This window comes from Oryctolagus cuniculus, chromosome 3 (genome assembly GCF_051225735.1).
Source record: "Oryctolagus cuniculus isolate XC-2025 breed Fujian yellow rabbit chromosome 3, ASM5122573v1, whole genome shotgun sequence".
Lineage (NCBI taxonomy): Eukaryota > Metazoa > Chordata > Mammalia > Lagomorpha > Leporidae > Oryctolagus > Oryctolagus cuniculus.
In genome coordinates, this window is record NC_142869.1 from 120,745,339 (window position 1) to 120,766,514 (window position 21,176).

Here is a 21,176-nt window from a genome sequence, read left to right on the forward strand (position 1 = left end):
AACATGGGACGGCTAGGAAATTGGTGAGCAGTGAAAAGAAAGGGTTTGAAAGGCACATATGGAAGAGTGACATGGGGAGAAGGTAGCAAATATGAAGATGAATGACATTGGTCTTTTTATTAGCTCTGGTTCTTGGAATCATACTAATGTTTCCCAGTCCCCAAAAGCAAACATGCAACAGAAATCAGCTAGGAGAAGGGAGGAAAGCCAAGAAAATGCAGAACACAAACAGAACAAACTGAGCGGTATTACAACCGAGGAATAGTGTAACCAACGGTAGGGCGTGGGGAGGAGAAACTGCAAATAATCATGGCAAAGAGCACTTTGGGGGCTGACACTGTGGCGTAGTGGGTAAAGCTGCCGCCAGCAGTGCCAGCATCCTATATGGGCTCCAGTTCAAGTCCCAGCTGCTCCACTTTTGATCCAGCTCTCTGCTATGGCCTGGGAAAAGAGTAGAAGATGGCCCAAGTCCTTGGGCCCCTGTACCTGCATGGGAGACCTGGAAGAAGCTCCTGGCTCCTGGCTTTGGATTGGTGCAGCTCCGGCCATCTGGGGAGTGAACCAGCGGAGGTAAGATCTTGAAAGGAAAGGAAAGGAAAGGAAAGGAGAAGAAAAGAGCATTTTGTTTATCATAAGGCTAAAGACAAAAACAAAAATTGTGCATAGATGTTGTAACCTAATTTTCTTTTTTTTTAAAGATTAATTTTATTTATTTGAAAAGCAGAGTTATAGAGAGAGAGGAAGAGAGAGAGAAAGGGGTCATGCATCTGTTGGTTCACTCCTCCAGATGACCACAATGACTGGAGCTGGGCCAGGCTGAAGCCAGGCTCTTCCTCCAGGTTTCCCACGTGGGTGGCAGGGGCCCAAACAGTTGAACCGTCCTCCACTGCTTTCCCAGGCGTATGAGCTGGATCAGAAGTGCAGCAGCCAGGACTCACCGTCACCCATATGGGATGCTTGGCGCTGCAGGCAGTGGCTTTACCTGCTACACCACAGCGCTGGTCCCTGTAACCTAATTTTCAAATGTATTTCTTCGGAGGGCAAGAAAATAGCAAGTAAGGAACTCAGGGCTGGCATTATGGTGCAGCGAGTTAAGTTGCCACTTGCAATACCAGCATCCCATATCAGAGGAATGGTCAGCTCCCGGCTAACATGTCCAAGGGTTGACCAGTTTCCAGTTTACGTCTACGACAAGTTCTCTGCCTCTTTCAGCCTATCCCAGTCCAATACACATTTCCAAGCTCCAGGTCCAGTGCTGACCAGAGGCTCGGCAAACCACTCCAGGGCCCAGCTCCGTAGCCCCACATAGCAAACATGCAACTTCTGTGTCCCCTGAGCACTACGCCTCCTCGGCTAGGATGCAACCCAGGTGGACTTGGTGGGAACTGACTGCCCCCAGTCCCCTGCCTCTCCCCAGAAACCTCATTGTCAGCGCACAAGGCAAAGGCCTAATGCAGAAGGAAATGAGTCATTTCACTGTTTTATAGGCAACATATTTAACAGAGCTAGGACTGTTTTCCAACACCCAGTAAGTCAGGTACATGAAGTTGAGTGGACACAGACATAGTCACATGTGTGCGTGCAACACACACACACACACACACACACACGGTGCTGGCTGCTGTCTAAATTTCTTAAGTGTTAGGTCATTTTCCTCCCTGGCCAAGCGGCTGCCTGCAGAATGCTGGGCTGGCCCATAAATCGTCCCTAGCGGGTCTCCCAGCTCGTAAAGCAGGACCCGGTGTCGCTCCCGCCGTGCGAAGGCAATAAAAGGCACAGGGGAATTACCGCCAGCCCCAGCAGCTGGGCGCCCAACAGGGACACCTACGTGGGGCCTCCTGGCTACCCCCACCCCCACACCTTGTAAAGCACGCCTCCTCCTGCCGCCCACAGCCATGGCTTTCGGGGCCAGAGGCAGCTTCCCAAAAAGAGGCACAGTCCCCCCAAAATCCCAGCCTGGCAAATGCCCATGGCGGCGAGCTGGGGACCATTGCCACCAGCCCCTGCCCGGCAGGGCTGCTCAGCAGACCTCACCAAGTGCCAAGGCCAAGGCCACCGCTGGGCTTTCCCTGTCCGCAGCCCTGAGCAGCACAGGGCCCCAGCGGCACAGACAGGTTCCCCTCCACTGGGGACAGCCAGCCTCTCAACTCACTCCCAATGGCCAATGGTCCCAAGCCCTCAGCACCTTGCTTGGGCCTCCAATCTTCCCTCCCTGGGGAGACCACCTGGACTCCCACATCGGGAGAACGAACAGGAGCTGTGTTCATGCCAGCACCAAACCTACAAACCAGCTCCATCTGCCTCTCTCTCCTGTCCTTTCCAACAGGGCTGCCCACCCTCCTGCAGGCTAAGGCCAGCTGTCCCTGGCATCCCCTCCCCCTGCCACGGCTCCTGACACACACATTGATCTACTCGGCCTCTCCTCAGACATGCTGGCAGCATCCTTCCCGCTGCGGCGGTGAGGAACACAAACAAAACCTCTCCCTGCTGTCCCCTCTTTTTGTTCTGCTTCCTCGTGAAGTTCTGGGAGAAGTTGTCTGTTTGCTCCCTCCCCCTGCAGCTTTTGCTCCAACACATGCGGCCGCAGCACCGGCTCCTGTGGCCGGTGAGCTCATTCAGCCGGTGTAAATCCCACAGTGAGTGGGAAGCGCTTGTACCGGCCAGGGAAACCACACAGCCGGGAAGAGACAGGGTCGGGGTGGTTACTACAGTGTGAGGAAGGGTTTTTAGAACAGCAAAGACTTTAAGGAGGGAAGGCGTGAGTCATGTGGCTATCTGGGGGAATGATCAGTGCAAAGGCCCCGAGGCAGAGTGTGAGAGAGTACACCTGGAACCGCATCAGGGTAGGGTGGATAACTGACATGGGGAGGGAAGGTGATGGCTCTGAGGGAGTCCTTTTTAAATATATATATATATATATATATATATATATGTATGTATTTGAAAGGCAGAGTTAGAGAGGCAGAAGCAGAGAGAGAGAGAGAGAGAGAGTCTTTCATTCGTTGATTCACTCCCCAAATGGCCACAATGTCTGGAGCTGGGCTGATCTGAAGCCAGGAGCCAGCAGCTTCCTCCAGGTCTCCTGTGTAGGTGGCAGGGGCCCAAGCACTTGGGCCATCTTCCACTGCTTTCCCAGGCACATTAGCAGGGAGTTGGATTGGAAGTGGAACAGCCCATATAGGATTCAGGCACTGCAGGCGGCTCTACACACTACACCACAGCGCCAGCCCCGCCCCTGCCCCCATTTTTTAAAAGATTTATTTCTAAGGGAGTCTTGTGGGCCGTGGCTCTTGGACTGGGTGGGACAGGAGCACAGGGCGGGTGCTAAGCAGAGGAGGGAGATGATTAGAAGAGACTGAGCTAACCAAGAATGAGACTAAGCTGCAGGGGTCTGGGGTGGGGCAGGTGGACACAGCAGAGGAGCAGAGTGCTGGTCAACCAGCTCTCCTTCTGGGGGCAGCCAGAGCCCTCATCTGGCGCTTGTGTGGTGGAGTCACCATTTGCCAGTGGTCTCACAGGCCACTAGCAAAGTCCTTGCAAACTGGCACCTCCAGCTCACCCTGAAAAGCAAACAGATCCTGGATATTCCCTCAAGTTAGAGCCAAAAGGGTTTCCTGAAGATCGGATGTGGGATGGGAAAGAAACACCAGGGCCCAGGAGGCAGTGGTGGCTCCGTCTCACAGTGCTGAGGTGTTTGCCGCCGCTGCCGCCTCCTGGAAGCCCTCTTCTCCTGGAGCCCAGGGCTTCCACCTCTGGCCCTCTGCCTCCCTCACTGCTCCTCATGCTCTGGCAGCCTCACTCTCCTCCTGCTGGCTCTTGATTGCTGGCATTTCTCTTTGCTACTACTACTACTACTATTAAATGGTTTATTTAATTGAAAGGTAAGGCATCAGAGAGCGGGAGACAAAGATCTTCCATCCACTGGTTCACTCTCCAATTGGCTGCAACAACCAAGTCTGAGCCAGGTCACAGCCAGGATGCAGGAACTCCATCTGGGTCTCCCATATTGGTGGCAGGGGCCCAAGGACTTGGGTCATCACTTGCTGCCTTCCCAGGTGCATTAGCAGGAAGGTGGATCGGAAGCAGAGCAGCTGGGACTCCTACCAGTGCTCCCAATCGGGATGGCGGCTTAACCCATCTCCACCACGTTGGTCCGCTGCTGACATTTCTCAAGACTCAGCAGCAAGGCCTGTTTCCTAGGAGGCCCACGCTGCCCTGAGTGGCTCAGGCACAGCTCTCAGCATCTCCTGCACTCACCTGCATCACAGGCCTCATTGTGGCCCCGGGCTCTCCTTAGCAGTCGCTCCATACCCATCAACCCAGTGCCTCCCAGGCTTCCTCCGGACACCCCAAATGCCCATGTCCACATCTGAACTCACAATGTCCCCAGCCCACATGGTGGTCCTCATCCGGTACTGACCCTCTCAAGGTCATGGGCATCAGAAACCTAGGAGGGTTCCCTCCTGCCTCCCCCTCTCTTTCTCATCACGTGAGTCCTGCGACCTCACCCCCGAAGTAGCTCCGGAATTCAGCACCGTCCAGGTAGACAGCCGCTCCTCCCTGGGTGCTTGCCCAGGCCTTGTGCCTGGGCTCCCGGTGGTCCTTGCACTTCCTGCCTGCTGGACAGGATGTGCTAATGTGTAGATCAGCCCCTTGCAAATACCACCCAATGCTTCTGATCCTGCCAGAGCACTGAGTCCTGTGTCCTGGGCCAGCACAGTTTACTTCCAGGATTCCAGAAAGCGGGGTTCAGGTCGTCTTACTCGTTGTCTCACATCTTTCCTGGGCCTTAGCTCATTTGGGGTGGAAGTTGATACAGGGTTTCAAACTCTACTCTATGACTCCTTGGCTGTGCTGCTTCTGGTAGCAGGGCCGGCCGGTGGGGGAGGGTGGCGTAGGAAATGCGTGTGGGTGATAAGGCTCCTGCTCCCGGCTTCCGCCAGAGGAAGTCTACTTTTAACTGTGTTCTTCACCTGACAGAGCCGATTCCAGATGAACCACAGTGTCCATGACTTTCTGGTTTGGAAACCACTAAGCTACGTGGCCCGCGTGGCCATGCCCATGGCTCCATGCACTCACATGGTGCCCCACAAAATGAGATCCATGGACGCACACACCTGGGCAACATCGCTGGCTTTCTCAAGCTCTTGGCAACTCACGGTTGTTGAGTGAGCAGTCGGACACAGCAGCGATCACTTCTTTGGTTGTGAGGAGGAGGAGGAAGCTGGGATTTGCAGTGTGCACTGTCTCTTAGGATGTCAACCCTCCCCACACAGCCCAAGTGCAGCCTCTGGATGCACACAGTGGACTCCGGAGCTGGCCTGGGGACATCCCTGGCAGAGGGAACCACCCCACTTTCTCCAAGACCGAGATGCAGGCCCAGGAGACAGAGGGAGATGGCCAGGCCGGCTTAGAGGGTGCTGATACCTCGTGCTTTCCTCGTGCTTCCGTGTTCCATCAATGGGGGCTCAGTGGCGTGATTCCTGTTCTTGGCCTAGGCCTGTAGAGGCCCCCTGTGTTCTCTTCACATCTTTTGCACTTCTGCCATCAGCCGTGAGATGTCCAAGCAGCCTTCTGGTCTCTGGCCTCAGCACGCCCAGCCTAGGGAAACCCAGGCCTTTCCTGGAGTACTGCTTCGGGTCCCGGCTGCTCCACTTGTGATCCAGCTTCCTGCCAATGTGCCTGGGAAAGCAGTAGAAGATGGCCCAAGTGCTTGGGCCCCTGCACCCATGTGGGAGACCTGGAAGAAGCTCCTGGCTCCTGGCTTTGGATTGGCCCAGCCCTAGTCATTGCAGCCATGTGGGGAGTGAACCAGCAGATGGAAGACCTCTCTTTCTCTCCTCTCTCCGTGTAACTCTTTCAAATAAATAAATCTTTAAAAATAAACAAAAACAAAAAAACACATCACCCTTGGGCATTTCTTGCACTCATTCTGGCTTTGGACTGTGCATCCTCCTGGCCAGGGGCTGTCCCACGGGCTGTGGCTTCCACACTGCCCCATCCACGGTGCCAGCCTGGAAGCGGCGGCCTGGCCCACCTGGCCCTGCAGAAGGTGCGTGCGCGACTCCTCCTAAGCCAGTCCTGCACCCTCCCTTCCCTGTACTTCTCAGTTCTAGAATTTTCCACCATCCCCAGGCAGGGCCTCAAGCCTCCCCCTGAGGTTTAGCGGCAGTGGCCTTGACCGATGAAGTTTGCAAGATCGAGGCTCCCCTTGTCCACCTGCCAGGCAGCCTCCCGGGGTTCAGAGCCCCTGCTCACGGCTGATCCCACTGATCCTGCTGACCATGGGGCCTGCTGGAGGTGCTACCTACCTGCCCCAGCCCTCATGCTTCTGCCCGTACCAGAGCACAGCCCCTGCCTCGCCTTGGGGGCTGCCTGGCCTGCACTCCCACCGCACCCCGACCCAAATGAGCTCCATCAGACTACGGGGATCCGACACATGGAGTGCTGGTATCTACACCCAAATCCGGTACCACGATGCTCGGCACAGCACCTTAGGTACACAGACCTTGGAGGAGCAGCCAGATCCTCAATCCTGCCCTCCCCACCCCCAAAGCAGCATCAAGCAGCCAGGGAAGGCCTCAGCAGCCGTGGCTAAGACACGGTCGTCACTTCTGACACAGTGGAGAAAAAATACGGTCTAATTTCTGTCCAAATGCACCAAATTTACCACCTCCATTCTCATTAACTACTGTCAAGGGAAGAGCAGACAAGATAAATTATGAAAAAATTACTTTTTTAATGTACAAAAAGACGTATTTACAAGTTGAGCATGTCATCTCAGTTCATAGCATGTAGAAAAAGCTACAAATGTTCTGGAGATAGAAATCCGGCGGCTGATTCGCCTGCAGTATATTCAGGGACCACGGCTGCTGTACAGGGGATATTCAGGTGGGGAGGGGCGGCCACAATCCTAGCTTGGCAAGCGATGGACACCAGCCCAGAGCCTCGGGCCCCCTGGCGCTGTCTCAGGGCCGCCCCCTGGGAGTGGCCTCGTGCCTGGACCTCAACGAGGACTTGGGTGTGCCAGATCACACGCTTCTGGCCCTCCCTGTTGGCAGACTCTATTAAGACGTGCTCACTGAAGTCAGGGTCACGGTCGGGATCAAGCTCAGGGCGGCGCAGTGCGTCTGGCCTGGTTGCCGTGAACTCAGGAGGAGGTGGTGTGTGTGTGTGTGTGTGTGTGTGTGTGTGTGGAGAGGGGAACACATATCAACTCATCCTATGTCCTGTCCAGGAGTGATGTCTTCTGAAGCCACTTCCAAAGTCCGTTTCTGGGTGGGGCTTGGTCACACTGAACAAGAACCTTCGGGGCCAGTCCCTCAGAGTCCCAAGAGTTAAAACCTTCACCCTCCCACCCCATCCAAAACACCATGCATGCCATCATTCTCTGCTCACTGACCAGGGGAGGGCAGAGGCAAAGGAGGCCAGAAGACACAGGGACTGCACTTGTGGCTTGGCCTGGAAGAACGCGGGTGGAGGAGGAGCCAGGCTGTGGCACGTCCCATGGCAAAGTGGGCAGATAGCTAGCACGCTGGAAGAAACACGACGACGACGATGGGGTAAACATGCGACTCCCTCTTCCTACAGGCAGCCCTCCGGGCTGGTCCGCTCCTGGCCCGCAGCAGCTCCGGCAGTCCCGAGGTACTTCTTACCAGGAGGGGCTACATTCCACATGCAGGAAGGCTGTAAACACGGTGTGGGGAGGCCCTGGGCAGCTGCCGGGCTTGTCCCGCAGAGTACAGGGTGCTCTTGGTCCCTTTTCCTGGCTGTATTAACGCATGTCACCCACTCACGCACACTGGGGCAATCTGTGGGCCCCGAACTCAGTGTTACAGGATACAACAGTGGCTAGCGCTACACCTAAACCCGGCATCACAGGGCAGGCAGAGTGCACACTGCGCTTCGGTGGCAGGGGAAGCAGAGGCCTCTAGATCCAAGCCCCCCGGAAGCATGCATGTGGCCCGGGAGTTCGCTTTCCTTGCAGGTGGGGGTGGGGGTGGGGAGAAACGCCGTCTCCCGGGAGCAGAATTTCCAGGATCGCCTTGACTCAAACCCCGATCTGGCTCCTTCTGCTTCCCACAGGCACCGGGGAAAGCCCTTGAGCTCGGAAACCCCTCATTAGCCAAATGACAGAGGCGAACATGCCAGGACAGTGGGCCCATAAACACCAGCGAAACCGAGGTTTTCATTCCTTCCTTGCGTGTTGAGACTTTTTTTTAGTGTTCTAAAAAAATAATCGTCCTTAAGACCCAGGAGAACGCCTGTAAACCTTCTGTGTGCCGTCCGCCCCAGTCCCTGGCGGACATCCCTCAGGCCAATTTAATACTTTTTTTGGAAAAAAATAAAAAGGAGGTGGGATCATCTGAAACTCCACTCTGGCCAGCCACGGTCAGGGGCGGGAGGCCTGGCCTTACGTCATCATGTTCAGGAACTTGCTCTCCTCGGCCAAGCTGGTGAGCATGGAGCTCATGTCTCCCACGGCCATGTTGCTGAAGCCCGCGGGCACGGAGGGCAAGGTCAGGGAGCTGCGGGGCGTGGTGAGGCGGGACGAGCTCTGGGAGAGGCTGTGGAGCAGGCTGGGGCTCAGAGGCCCCGAGAACAAGCTCGAGTGATCGCCGTCGTCCATGATGGCATCGAAGTCGATCTGTTGGGCCTCCAGGAGCTGCGAGTCCACGGTGCTGGACACCTGGTTGACCCCCGGCGAAGGCAGGGACTGGGGCTGCACACTGTCCGGGCAGGCCTGCGGCTGTGCGGGCTGGGGCTGCAGGCCCGCGCTGCCTGCGTGGCCCTCCAGGCTTCCGTTCTGTTCATACATGTGGATCTGGCCATAGTAGTAGAGCAGGCTGTGGTCCTGAGCCCCGCCTGCATCCTGCGGAGGTGGCTGGGGAGGCAGTGGCACCACAGCACCCATCGCTCCCTTTGGCACAGCCCCTGCTGCTTCCTGGCTAGCTGGCACGGCAGCCAGGGTCTGGCCTGCGGCCCTGGCATAGGCCAACTGCTGCTGCTGTCCAGCGCGCACTCCACGGTGGCGGCCGGCAGGGCTGGGCTCTGGGGGTGGCCGGGGCTGCATGAGGCCAAAGCTTGCTGCACCTGCTCCCATCGTGCCCTGCTGGGACTCCAGGAACCCAGGCTGGTGGGAAGGCAGGAGGCTGGGGCCCTGGCGGTAGCCCTCCTGGCTCCCAGGGGCTCCCAGGTGATGGCTCTGCTGTGGGTAGCCCTGGGCTGGGTGAGAGGGTGGCATCCCGGCCAGGGATGAGTTGGGGACCCCGAGTTCCCTGTGGTGGCCGCCCATCATGGCAGGCCCTGGGGTGACTTCCATCTGCTGAGGGAGCCCCAGGGGGCCTGGCTTGGTGGCCATGTTGCTGCAGGATGAGGGGAACGGGTTCAGGACCCCACTGACGGTACCGGGGCTCAGCTGGGGGTGGGCCTGGCTGTAGCCGGCGTGGGGGCTCATGGTCGAGGTCAGGCCGGGACACGGGCCACCAGCGGCTGGCTGTCGCAGTTGCTGCACGTAGCTCACCCTGGCTGCAGCAGGCACTCCGCCACGGTGCTGGAGGGGTGGCTGGCTGCTGTCCAGGCCCCCGGGGCTCTGCTGGAGGCCTTGTGGACTGTAGCCTGGGTACTGGCCAAACGCCGGCTTCTGCTGTACCACGGCCAGGTTATTCTGAGGGAAGGGAGGAGGCTTGGCCTGGCTGGCCAGGGCATCCACGGTGCCGGAGCTCACCTCATTCCACTGCACGGGCATGTTGTTCTTGCTCAGGCTGGAGGCTGCCCCGTAGCCCACCTGGCAGCCTTCCAACAAAGGCGCCGAGGGACCCACATTTGAGTCTGCAGCCGCCAGCCTGCGTTGGCCGTGCAGCCCCGGGCTGGGCTGCTTGGGGTTTTCGGAGAAGCCGGGGCTTTCGGTGGGGTACACCTGCCTGGGGCTCTCCTCCAGGGAGCCCCTTGTGTGCGCCTTGATGTACTGCACCACGTCATCGGGCAGCACCAGGTCCTCCGGCAGCCCCAGGTCGGACTCGGGCGCTGCGCCGCCATCCACCCCAGCGGCCACGGCCTCCATCACCACGTTCTCACTGATACTGGGCGGCCGCGGCGGGTAGGCGCCGCTGGGAGCCAGGCTGCCGTCGGCGTTCGGGTGGCTTGCCAGGCGCAGGCCTCGGCGCTCAGCACAGGGCGGCAGGGCGCCAGGGTTCACGTTGTGGGCGCTGTGGAAGCGCTGCACCCGTGGCAGGGCCAGGGCGTCCGGCCGACGCACTGGGTCGCTGGCTCTGCGGGTGGCGGCGCCGGGCACCTCGTGGGGGAAGGCGGGCGCAGCCCCCATGTGCCCCTGGCTGTGGCCATAGGCCGGCCCGTCGCTGCCACGCCGCGGCCCCAGCAGGCGGGGACAGGTGGCAGCGGGCAGCGTGCGTTCCGGGCCGTCCAGCAGGGCCAGCCTCGTCCGCAGGCTCATCCGCTCCAGGCCCGGCAGTGGTGTGGGCGGCGGCCCTCCGGTGGCCGCGGCGTACTTGGCGCGCAGGCTGTACTGCTGCGCAGGCGTGAGGTTGAGCAGCCCCGAGCCCGCCCCGCTGCACTGGCTGGCCTCGCTGGAGCGCCGCGACGCGTCGGTGGAGATGGGATCGTAGGAGTCCGCGGAGCTGGCGGCGTGGTGCGGGCGGCCGGCGCCCAGCGGCGAGGCCTCGCTGGAGCGGCGACTGGAGAAGTAGGGGGAGATGCCGGAGGAGCGGCGGCTCACGGTGTAGGCCGAGCTGACTGTGCTGGTGGAGCTGTCGCGGCGCTCCTGCAGCTGGTTCAGCATGGTCACCTCGGGGGCCGACAGCTCGGACAGCCGAGGGTTTGGCAGCAGCCCCGCCGGGCCCCCGCCCCCGCCGCCACCGCCACCGAAGTTTTCCAGGAGGGAGCCTGTGGGCAAACAGAGAGGTCAGGGGACAGGTGCACTGCTTGCTGGGTCCTGCATAGTCAGTCTATGGAGCCTACAGCCCCGGAGCGGGCACACAATGGATGGCTTCCCAGTGAAGGAAGGCGCATAAGTGATCAAATGCGGGCAGCCATTGCTAAGGGTGGGGAGCGGCAGTCAGCCGGTTGGAGTCCCCATCTGCTTTCTCCTGCCTGTCGGGCCCTGGGTTATCGCTCCAGCCCTCAGTGACTCCAGCTGAGACAAAACGCGCCTTTCCAGAAAACTGGGTTACTGAGAGGCAGGGGTGAGCAGCAAGACGGTTTGCTGGGTGGGCTGCTGGGCTGGCCCCTGCTGATGTCACCGCCGACAGCCTTTGCTGCTCCCTTACTCTCCTGCAGTGAACAGCCACCCCTGGCCATGGGCCATCCTGGGAGGGGTGACTGTGGTGAGGCAGCTGTGTGCACAGCAGGGCTGCAAGCTCCAAGCCATCTCTCAGGAATCCCCAGAGTAGTTTAGGCGGCAAACCTGCCCTTCCAAAGAGAGTGGCCACCGTATCACAGCATCCAGCACGGTGGGCAGCCGGGCCGACGACTGAGTCCCTGGGCACCGGGAACGCGCTTGCTGCAGCCACCTTCTGTCTCCCTGGACAGGGTGCCGCTGCCTCTGTGAAGCCCTCCCTGCTTGTCCCAGCTGGACCTCTCTGCACAGTTCTGCCCTCAGCTCCGTCATCAGCGCTACTGGGCTCATTCTGCAGTAGGTGGGAATCTTGGGGGACGGGGTTCTAACCATGGGCTCTTTTGGGGCTAGGATTATGATGCTTTCCTTCCTAGGGCCTTGGCCCTGTGGAGGTGCCTGCTGCAGGTACCTAGTCAATGCCCAAACAGCTGGCAGGAAGAGGATGCGTGGGCATGCTGTAGTTCAACAAGCACGGGCTTTGCAGACACACACCCCTAGGCTAAACTTCTCTGCTGCCGAGCCTCAGTTTCCATATCCACGCAATGGGTTGGTAAGATCTCTTCTATTTTGTGGCAGCCAGTGCATGGATGTGAACCCAGCTGGTGCTCCAAGCCTCCCCCAAGCCTCCTCTTACCACTTCCGGGGAGGGGAGGCAGCTTGGTGGTCCGGGTGTGTGGAGCAGGCCCGGCCCAGGAGCAGGAATCCTTGAGCGACTTGAGCTTCTCCTTCTTGAGCTGCTCGAAGCGGTGCATGGCAGTCATGTGTTTGCGCAGCTGCAGGCCACCAGCAGAGGGGGCAGCCAGGGCCGAGGCATCGGCCCCCGGGGACACGTCATCCAGCGCTGTCAGGTCTCCCAGGCTCCCGGGCCCCGGCCCCGGCATCTCCACGCCGCTGTCGTTGTTGTTGGGGGCACTGCCCAGCGGGGAGGGCTCGCTGCTGCAGGACGACTGGGCCCCGGGGCTGCACTGACACAGCTGCAGGGCACGAGGGAAGAAGGCGAGGACTGAGAGAGGGAGCACCGATCTGCCTGCCTGCCCTGGGGCCCACGCCCTTGCACACCTCAGGTGGGGGAAGGGAACTGCCCTTCAGAGAGGAGATGATGAAGTCACTTCCCTGCTCTTAACCTTGGCTTCTCCAGCCGCAGGATGCAGGACACAAGGCCCTGGACTGCGTCCTGTGCCGGGTGAGTGGCTGGACAGCACGCAGCTGCTTGCAGAAGGCACCCAGTGTGGCACAAAGGAGAGCACTGACGCACACTTGGCGACAGCAATGCCTGCACCGTCAAGTGAACGGCAACAGAACCCCAACAAAGACTCAGTGCCTTCTGCATGGCCAGGGCATCTGGCCAGGCCAGAGGCAGGGGCTGCAAAGGGACAAGATGACTAGGGGGGGCTGGTGCTGTGGCGTAGCGGGTAAAGCCACTGCCTCCAGTGCCAGCATCCCATGGGGGCGCCTGTTCGAGACCCGGCTGCTCCACTTCCAATTCAGCTCTCTGCTATGGCCTGGGAAAGCAGTAGAAGATGGCCCAGATTCTTGAGCCCCTGTACCCATGTGGGATACCCAGAAGAAGCTCCTGGCTCCTGGCTTCAGATTGGCACAGCTCTGGCCATTGTGGCCATCTGGAGAGTGAACCAGTGGATGGAAGACTTCTCTCTCTCTGCCCTCCTTCTCTGTGTAACTCCGACTTTCAAAATAAAGAAATCTTAAAAAAAAAAAAAAAAAAAAACTAGAGAAGGAGGAGCTATGGGGGCACAACCCTTGGTTGAGCTGCCACCCCAAAGCAGCCCTCTCTCTGGGTGGGGGCTGTTTGGGGCAGAGACCTTGGGCTACGTCCTCTGTGACCCAGGAGCTCCAGTGAGGCTCACCTGAGAGAAAGCACCTCTGGCCTCCCCGCCAGGCTGAAGCGGCCTCACATTCCAGTTTTTCCTCGGGGAGCTGCACTATTCTTGCCACCAGGACACATGCAGCAGGTGCACACGAACCTGACAGGTGCTGCCCATGGCACCATCTCCACTCCTCAGCAGCCTGAACTCATACCTCCCCCTGCAGCCGGGGCCCCTCCTCTTCCTGTCCTGCTGGCAGCCTGGTCCTCACGGCTCCACTCCTGCAGCTGCAGCTGCCCTTAACCTGTCCCGCCGGTCCCAGCTGCCGTCCCAGCTATGTGCGGACCCAAAGCTACCTTCCCAGCCCAGGAGGCCTGGACGGGCAGGTCAGCCTCCTCCAGGCAGCAGCCCTGGACAAGCACCCCAGCCCGCCCTCACTCACACACACACACACACCCCAGCCCACCACACTCCCACCCAGCTCCTGTGCTCACCTCAGTACCGCCTATCCTTAGGGGAGGTACAGTCAGGGAAAAGAGGTGGAGACAAAGAACAGGTGGTTAGAACACAAGGAACAGAAGCCGGAAGGGACAAGGACGCAGAGACAGGATAGAGGGCTGGGGCGGGGGGGGGGGGGCGGTCAGCAGCGGCGCTGAAGGGCAGGTGCACAAGGACCGCCCCACCCATAGTGGGGGAGGGGAGGAGGTGTCCCCATCCCCGCCGCCCAGCAGGCGCCAAGGCAGAGCAGAATGGATCCCAATGGCATAGGTTCCACATGAAGCCCAAGGTGGGGAAGGAAGGAAAGCCGAACTGGAGAGGGCAGGGGACTTCATCACCCCCCAGCAGGGCCCACGTGGCTGCCCTGGCGCCGGGCTGGGCCGTCCAGCTCTGCTTACCCCGGAGCCCTCGCTCTTGATGGCTCTGACATGCAGGCAGTCCTCCACGGCCTGGCCGCCGCTCCTGGCCTCGGTGCTCTCCTCGGGCCCCCGGCCGCCAGGCTCGCTGCAGCCCTCGCCGTCCCCATTCTCCTTGAGCAGCGGGGCACGGAGGTGGCCCTCATTGCGCTGCTTCTTGGTGACGTGAGCGTCAGGGCCATGGACCGTTTTCACGTGCTTACGCAGAGAGCTGGGGTCCGTGTATCGCTTGGTGCAGCCTGGGATCTTGCAGATGTAGGGTTTCTGGGGAGAGAACCGGGCCACATGTCACAAATGGGGACACGAAGACACACCCCTCAATGGGCGGAGTCTTCCTCCCCCCTAAAGCTATCCAGTGTCCCATGGCAGAGCCCGGCTGCCAAGCTGGTGGGTGCTTTGTTGTATCTGCAGCCAGTGTCCCGAGGCTGGAGCCAGGTCAGCTCCAGGCCTGCAAAGCCTGGCCCCAGCCCAGGCAAATGCACGGTCAAGGGAGCCTGTGCCACAGGGAGCTGGGGACACAGACCAGAAAGCTCACTGGGGAAAGGGGACACAGGGTGCCTTGTGTGGTCACAGCACTGCCTCCCTGTGGTCAGTAGCTGTGCACCGAGCTCACTGATGCCTGGTGAGATGGTGCCAGTGTTCCAGCGCTCTGATTAGGAAAGAGAGGGTTGGGAAGGCAAAGGAACTTGCTCAAAGTCACTGAGCTAATCCTCAGTCCTGGGCTCATACACAACCCCCCCCCATCCCCACCCCCACCCCCACACACCAACACTGCTCTCCGAGGCTGGCTGCTGTCTGCAGAGACCTCTGGGAGCTCAGAAGCCTTGGGGAATTCCCCGCATTTCTTACAAGCTGTGGAGCCAAGTCCCTCTGGGGTCCAGACTATGTCTGAACCTTTAGAAACAGTCCCTCTTGAGTGTGCCTGTGCCGCAGTAATTGTGCGGCTGAGCTGGGATTTGGGGGCAGGTGCGGCTCCTTCAGCACCACCACCGGAGCACCGCGCTCCCTCCTGGGCTACAGGTGGTGGCACGTGACCGCCAAGGGCTGCCGTGCGCATGTTCGGTGCGCGCCCGCGAGCGGTACCTCGTTGGAGTGGGTGCGGTTCTGGTGCTTGGCACGGTCCGAGGCGTTGGAGAAGGCCTTGTTGCAGCCCTCGTGTTCGCACACGTACGGCTTCTCCCCAGTGTGGGACCGCAGGTGCGTCTTTAGGTTCTCCAGGCGCGAGTAGGCCTTGGAGCAGCCTTCGAACTGGAAGGAAGCAAGGGGATTGGTCACATGGGGACACCCCAGATCAGACGCACCGACGCCAAACCTCCTGGGCCAGCCCACTCCTCCCCATCAGCCCCGCCCCCTCCCGCCCTTAGCCCCGCCCCACAGGTGCACCTATCTCTGAAAGGAGTTTTCTGGTACTTTTAATCACAACACTGTACCCTCTCTGCTTTATAGCACTTCCCTGGCCACAGCAGAGAGCTTGCCTGGAAGAGGGGCAACCAGGACAGAATCCGGCGCCCCGACCGGGACTAGAACCCGGTGTGCCGACGCTGCAAGGCGGAGGATTAGCCTAGTGAGCCGCAGCGCCGGCCAATTATCTTAAACAATTGGTTAACTGGCCTTGCTCCTCGGATACAGACTGCAGGATAGGAACTTTTTTAGGTTGTGTTCATCTCTGCCTTCCTAATACTTAGCACCGGATGAAAAGGAGGCACTCAAGAAATATTTTTTTGGGGAAAAAAAAAGGATGAAAGGAGGAGGAAGAGGAGATGGGCAGGAAGAGAATGAAAACAAGCACGGACTCGTGGGAAACCCAGCACACGCGTGGGTAAACCCAGCTCGGTCCATGCATGCCATGGAATATTATGCAGTACCGACTCATGCTGTTACACGGAGGAACCTTGCCAACACGTGGTGTTAAAGAAGCCAGACACAAGACCACATATTTTATGAGTTTGCTTTTACAAAATGTCCAGAATAGGGATTTTACAGGGGCCAGAAAGCAGAGGAGTGGTTTTGGGGCTGCAAGAAGTTGAGGATTGGGGTGAGGGGTGACCACATTGCATACAGAGTTTCCCTCTGGGTGACGAAAATGTTCTGAAAGTAGCTAGAGGTTGTTTTGGGAACACACTAAAAACCACCCATTTGTATTTTTTTTTAAACATGAACAAGATATGTGAATTTCATCTCAATCTTTAAAAAGGCTTGCCTATAACTAGAGCGTATTTCATGGACTCTTGGACACCACTGATTTCAGAATCCGGTTTCTCAGAATCTATGCAATACAGCAGTTGCCAAGGAGAGCCCCCTTAGGTGGCCCGGCGGCAGACACCCCAGGGGGCAGAAGAATCTTCCCTTTGGAAAGAGAACCAACGGCTGTGCATTAAAAATAAACCTCAACAACGACAGCCCTGAGTCGGGCATGAGTGAGGCTGCACACAAGGCCAGATCTTTCCTTAGTCAAACTCAACCAACGCGTTTTACCCATCCTTGTGGAAACGAGCGATCACCAAGGATACTAGTCTTTCTGCAGGGAAGGGAACGCACCTCAGGGGGCCACCTCGCAGGGCCGGACAAACCACCTGTGCACAAACCACTCACACCCACACACCGCAGACACCCTCACCACGTTTGCCGAGATGCTGAAGCGCAGAGGGTGGGGATGACCCGTTGACAAGACCCGCGCCCGCCGGTGCACAGCCATGGCCACACACCTGTCCCCCTGCCCCGCCCCGCCCCGCCCGCCGGCAGAGGGCACTCACCGTGCACTTGTGCGGCTTCTCGCCCGTGTGCCGCCGCATGTGCACCACCAGCATATACTGCGCCTTGAAGGGCTTCTGCTCCCGCGTGCAGGCCTGCCAGCGGCACACGAACTCCTTCTTCTCCCCGTGGATGTGCTCATTGTTAATGTGCTGCGGGACAGACAAGCCCGGAGAGGGTGAGCCTGGCTGCTCCGGTGCTGGGACCCTGGCCGGGGCACACACCCGCAACCCGGCTGGGCCATAGCCTGTGGTGAGCCCGACTCCTGCCCTGCTGGTCCTCCCCACCTGTGTGTAGACCACCCTGCTGACCTCCCACCTACTGTGTGCAGGCCACACTCCTCATTGCCCATGACACCTACTACGTCCAAACCACTGATCCAACAACCTCACCTCCGGGTGCCTGCCACCTCTCCCTGTGAATGATCGCTAGCCACCACTACATGGGAATCTGTGCTCCCTGTCTTGCCTGCGTTTTCCAATTGCTCACTCAAAGTGAGCACCTATGAGGGTCAAAGGCATCCTACCCACCCTGGGTTGGGCTCTGGTTGCAATAATATCCCCTGGCTGCAAACAGTAGGCACTAATTAACTACAGTGAAGCAGATGTACACACGGTGGGTGCATGAGAAGTTTCTCCCAAGCTTATCTCTATTGCTCTATTGATTTTTTGTAAATTTATTTGAGAGGCAGAGAAACAGAGAGAGAGCGCGCGCTCGTGTGAGCTCCCATTGCTGGTTCACTCCCCATAATGGCCAGGGCTGGGCCAGGCTGAAGCTGAAAACTAGGAATTCAATCCTAGTCTCCTACATGGATGGCAGGGGTCCAACCACTTGAGCCATCACCCCCACCTCCCAGGGTCTGCATTAGCAGAAAGTGAGATTCAGGAGCCAGAGCTAACACTTGAACCCAGGTAATCTGTTACGGGATGCAGGCAGCTTAACTAGTGTCTTAGCCACTAGGCCAAACACCTACTCTTGTTAGAGAAATTTTTAAATCAAGTTTTTATTATAATGGAAAACCAATGCATCCTCACCTCTGTGTTTGTCATTGACCTATGAGATGGTGGCTTTGTCTCCTTCTCACATAAGCCCCTCGGGAAGTTCAGGACCTGCATGTGGGTGTGGATGGAGCCAGGTTCTGAACCTAATGGTGGGCTTGGGGTACTGTGGGAGGCTGGCCCTGGGGTAACCAGGGATGACCCGGGTCAGTGAGGGAGGCAAGACAGCCAGAGATAGCTCACCTGACCTCACGAGTACTGCCGCCCAGGGCAGGTGCAGCCCCCTCGGGCAAGTGGAGAAGTACAAGAAGCCTTCTGTGGGCGAGTGGCCCCCAGCCCCATCCCAGCCAGCTCCAGTCCCCTCTCTAAGATGGTGTGGCATTTGCACATCCTCCATCATACTGACATGCCTTGTTATACCTAATACAATGCTAACACTATGTCAACAGGCGTCAAGCTGTACTGTTGACAGTCAAACGGCAACGGAAACAGCCCACACAGGCTCAGTCCAGATGCAGCATTTGTTTTGTCTTGCATCTTTTTGATCCATAGGTGGTTCAATCTCTGAAAGTGGAAGCTATCAATGCAGAGGGCCGACTCAATTTCAGATACACGGGATGGCACAAACTACTCTTTTTTTTTTTTTTTTGACAGGCAGAGTTAGACAGTGAGAGAGAGAGACAGAGAGAAAGGTCTTCCTTTCGTTGGTTCACCCCCCAAAATGGCCGCTACGGCTGGCGCGCTGCACCAATCCAAAGCCAGGAGCCAGGTGCTTCCTCCTGGTCTCCCATGCGGGTGCAGGGCCCAAAGACTTGGGCCATCCTCCACTGCCTTCCCGGGCCACAGCAGAGAGCTGGCCTGGAAGAGGAGCAACCGGGACAGAATCCAGCATCCCAACCGGGACTAGAACCTGGGGTGCTGACGCCGCAGGCGGAGGATTAGCTTAGTGAGCCACGGAGCTGGCCTACACAAACTACATTAAAATGAACTTCTGTTTCTATTGTTTTAAACGTGCGTCTCCAGGAACTGGCACTATGGCACTGTAGGTAAATTGCCACTTGTGGTGCCGACATCCCATAAGGGAGTGCTGTTTTTAGTCCCCAGCTGCCCCATTCCGATCCAGCTCCCTGCTAATGCACCTGGGAAGGCAGCAGAAGATGGCTCAGGTACTTGGGCCCTCTGGCACCCACGTGGAAGTTCCCGCCTCCTGGTTTTGGCCTGGCCCAGCCCTGGCTGCTGCAGGCACTTGGGGAGTGGACCAGCAGATAGAAGATCTCTTTCTGTCACTCTGCCTTTCAAATACATAAGTTTTCTTTTTTTTTTTTTTTAAAGTGCCCGTGTGCCTGGCATTTGGGGCTAGTGGGGTCTTTCTCCTGGACTCTGCTGCCGTGGGCCTTTGCAACCGGCCAGGTGTCCTGAGAGCTGAGCGCCAGGCACTGGCAGCACCTGCTGCTTCACAAGACAACAAAACCACAGCACCCAAATGTCACACGTACAGACACCACCACCAGGACAGGCAGAGTCCACAGCGTTTTCACCTTCCAGAAAAACTGTCTCCTCTTTGCCCCATTTTCCTCTTAAAAGCCCTCCAAGTGATCAAGATGGCTCCTGGCAATGCCTTTGTCTGTTCTTCTTATGGGTTTACTTAGCTACAACTTGTTGATAATCCACAGGGAGCTCCTGCTCACCTGTGTGCCTGCTCCATCCATCTTCCCGGAGAGCAGAGAGAGAGAGAGAGAGAGAGAGAGAGAGAGAGCTGGCAAAGGGGCCCCATTCCCCTCCCACAAAGGAGCATGATCGCTCCAGGGCCAGGTCAGGGCGAGTACCCACAGCCACTAAGACAGTGCCGGCCGCAGGAAGAAGCTAAGCTGCTCTCCTTCTAGGACAAGTGTCTGGCCTAGTGGTGAACATGTCAGGTGGGACGGCTGTGTCTCTTAGAGTGCCTGGGCTGGAGCCCCAGCTCCGGCCCCTGACTCCTGCTTCCCGCCAACACAGACGCTGGGAGGCAACAGGGCATGGTTCCTATAGTCCTCGCAACCCACGTGGGAAGAAATACACATTGAATTCCTAGTTCCTGGCTCTGGTCCTGTGTCCAGCTTTGGCCATTTGGGGAGGGAATTGTGCACTGGCCGTCTGTCTGCCTCTTGAGTAAATAAATTAAAAATACATCCAGAGCTCCTTCCCAAGCTGGGGCCCCCGTGCCTTTGAGAAACTCCCTGCCTGTTTTGGGGTGCAGCCACCTAACAGAGAGCCCACCTTTTTCATCCTCCTGGCCATGGTTTTGCCTGAGCCCACTCCCTGCCTTCAATCTGAGACGATCCGTCCCACAGCTCACTGCTCTGATTGTCCCTTCCCTTCTCCTCCACTGTGGACCCCAAAGAGCGGGTCCACAGGGTGTCACAGGGATGAGGGGAGACCCTGTTCCCAGCTCCGGCATCAGCCGCCCCAGGCTTGCTGGGAGACTTTGGCTTCCTCGGTGAGAAACCCAAGTACAGAAGAAACCTACAGGCTGGTGCTGAGGCATAGTGGGCTAAGCCTCCGCCTGCAGTGCCGGCATCCCATATGGGCGCCGGTTCGAGTCCTGGCTGCTCCACTTCTGATCCAGCTCTCTGCTATGGCCTGGGAGAGCAGTAGAAGATGGCCCAAGTGCTTGGGCCCCTGCGCCCACGTGGGAGACCAGGAGGAAGCTCCTGGCTTTGTCCTGGCCCAGGTCTGGCTGCTGCAGCCATTTGGGGAGTGAGCCAGCAGACGGAACACTTCTCTCTCTCTCTTTCTCTCACTGTCTGTAATTTTACCTCTCAAATAAATAAACCTTTAAAAGAAAAAAGAGGAACCCACAGCAGTAGGGTGCAAGTCACAGAAATGGAGAGGGAGTCAACAATGACGTGAAAGCTAAGTGCCCAGACCAAGGAGAAGTAAACACCTTTGGGGTGGTCTCTGAACGTGACCACATGTGTGCGTGTGTGTGCGTGTGCATGTACATACGCGTGCTTGCGCGTCTGCTCATCCCTGCAACACAGCTCCTAATTTAGTGGGTTCATCTCTCCAGACACTCATTCACCAAGGTGTGCCTGGCAGGGAGCTTCCTGAATTTCTCTTCCTTCCTGGATGGAGAAGATGGGAGGAGGAGAAGGAGGAGGGGCAAGGGAGCTCGAAGGTACAGAACACCTGCCATTTGCTGAGCGCTCATGAGCAAGATGGAGCATGGGGACAGTGAAGCCTGATCCCTCTGTGAAGGGGCAGAAAGCAGCCAGGCTCACAGAGGCCCAGTCACTGGCTCCGAATGGCTCAGCCACTGGTGGCAAGGGGACCGCCCATGCTGAATCTGCTCCTCACC

The 21,176-nt window shown here is 58.2% G+C and overlaps 1 protein-coding gene across 2 annotated transcripts in view; it reads right to left on the reverse strand.

Annotated features, from left to right (window-relative positions):
- Positions 1–6,719: 6,719 nt before the first annotated feature.
- The window catches only part of GLI2 (GLI family zinc finger 2), a 218,996-nt gene continuing 204,539 nt past the window's right edge, over positions 6,720–21,176 (reverse strand). For both annotated transcript variants that reach the window (XM_051848775.3, XM_051848774.3), the window contains exons 10-14: positions 16,844–16,993; positions 15,174–15,338; positions 14,073–14,354; positions 11,988–12,327; positions 6,720–10,902 (exon numbers count right to left, since the gene is read on the reverse strand). In XM_051848775.3, the coding sequence (XP_051704735.3) occupies positions 8,414–10,902; positions 11,988–12,327; positions 14,073–14,354; positions 15,174–15,338; positions 16,844–16,993 (3,426 nt within the window). In that variant the 3' untranslated portion in view covers positions 6,720–8,413. The remainder of the gene's footprint in view (positions 10,903–11,987; positions 12,328–14,072; positions 14,355–15,173; positions 15,339–16,843; positions 16,994–21,176) is intronic.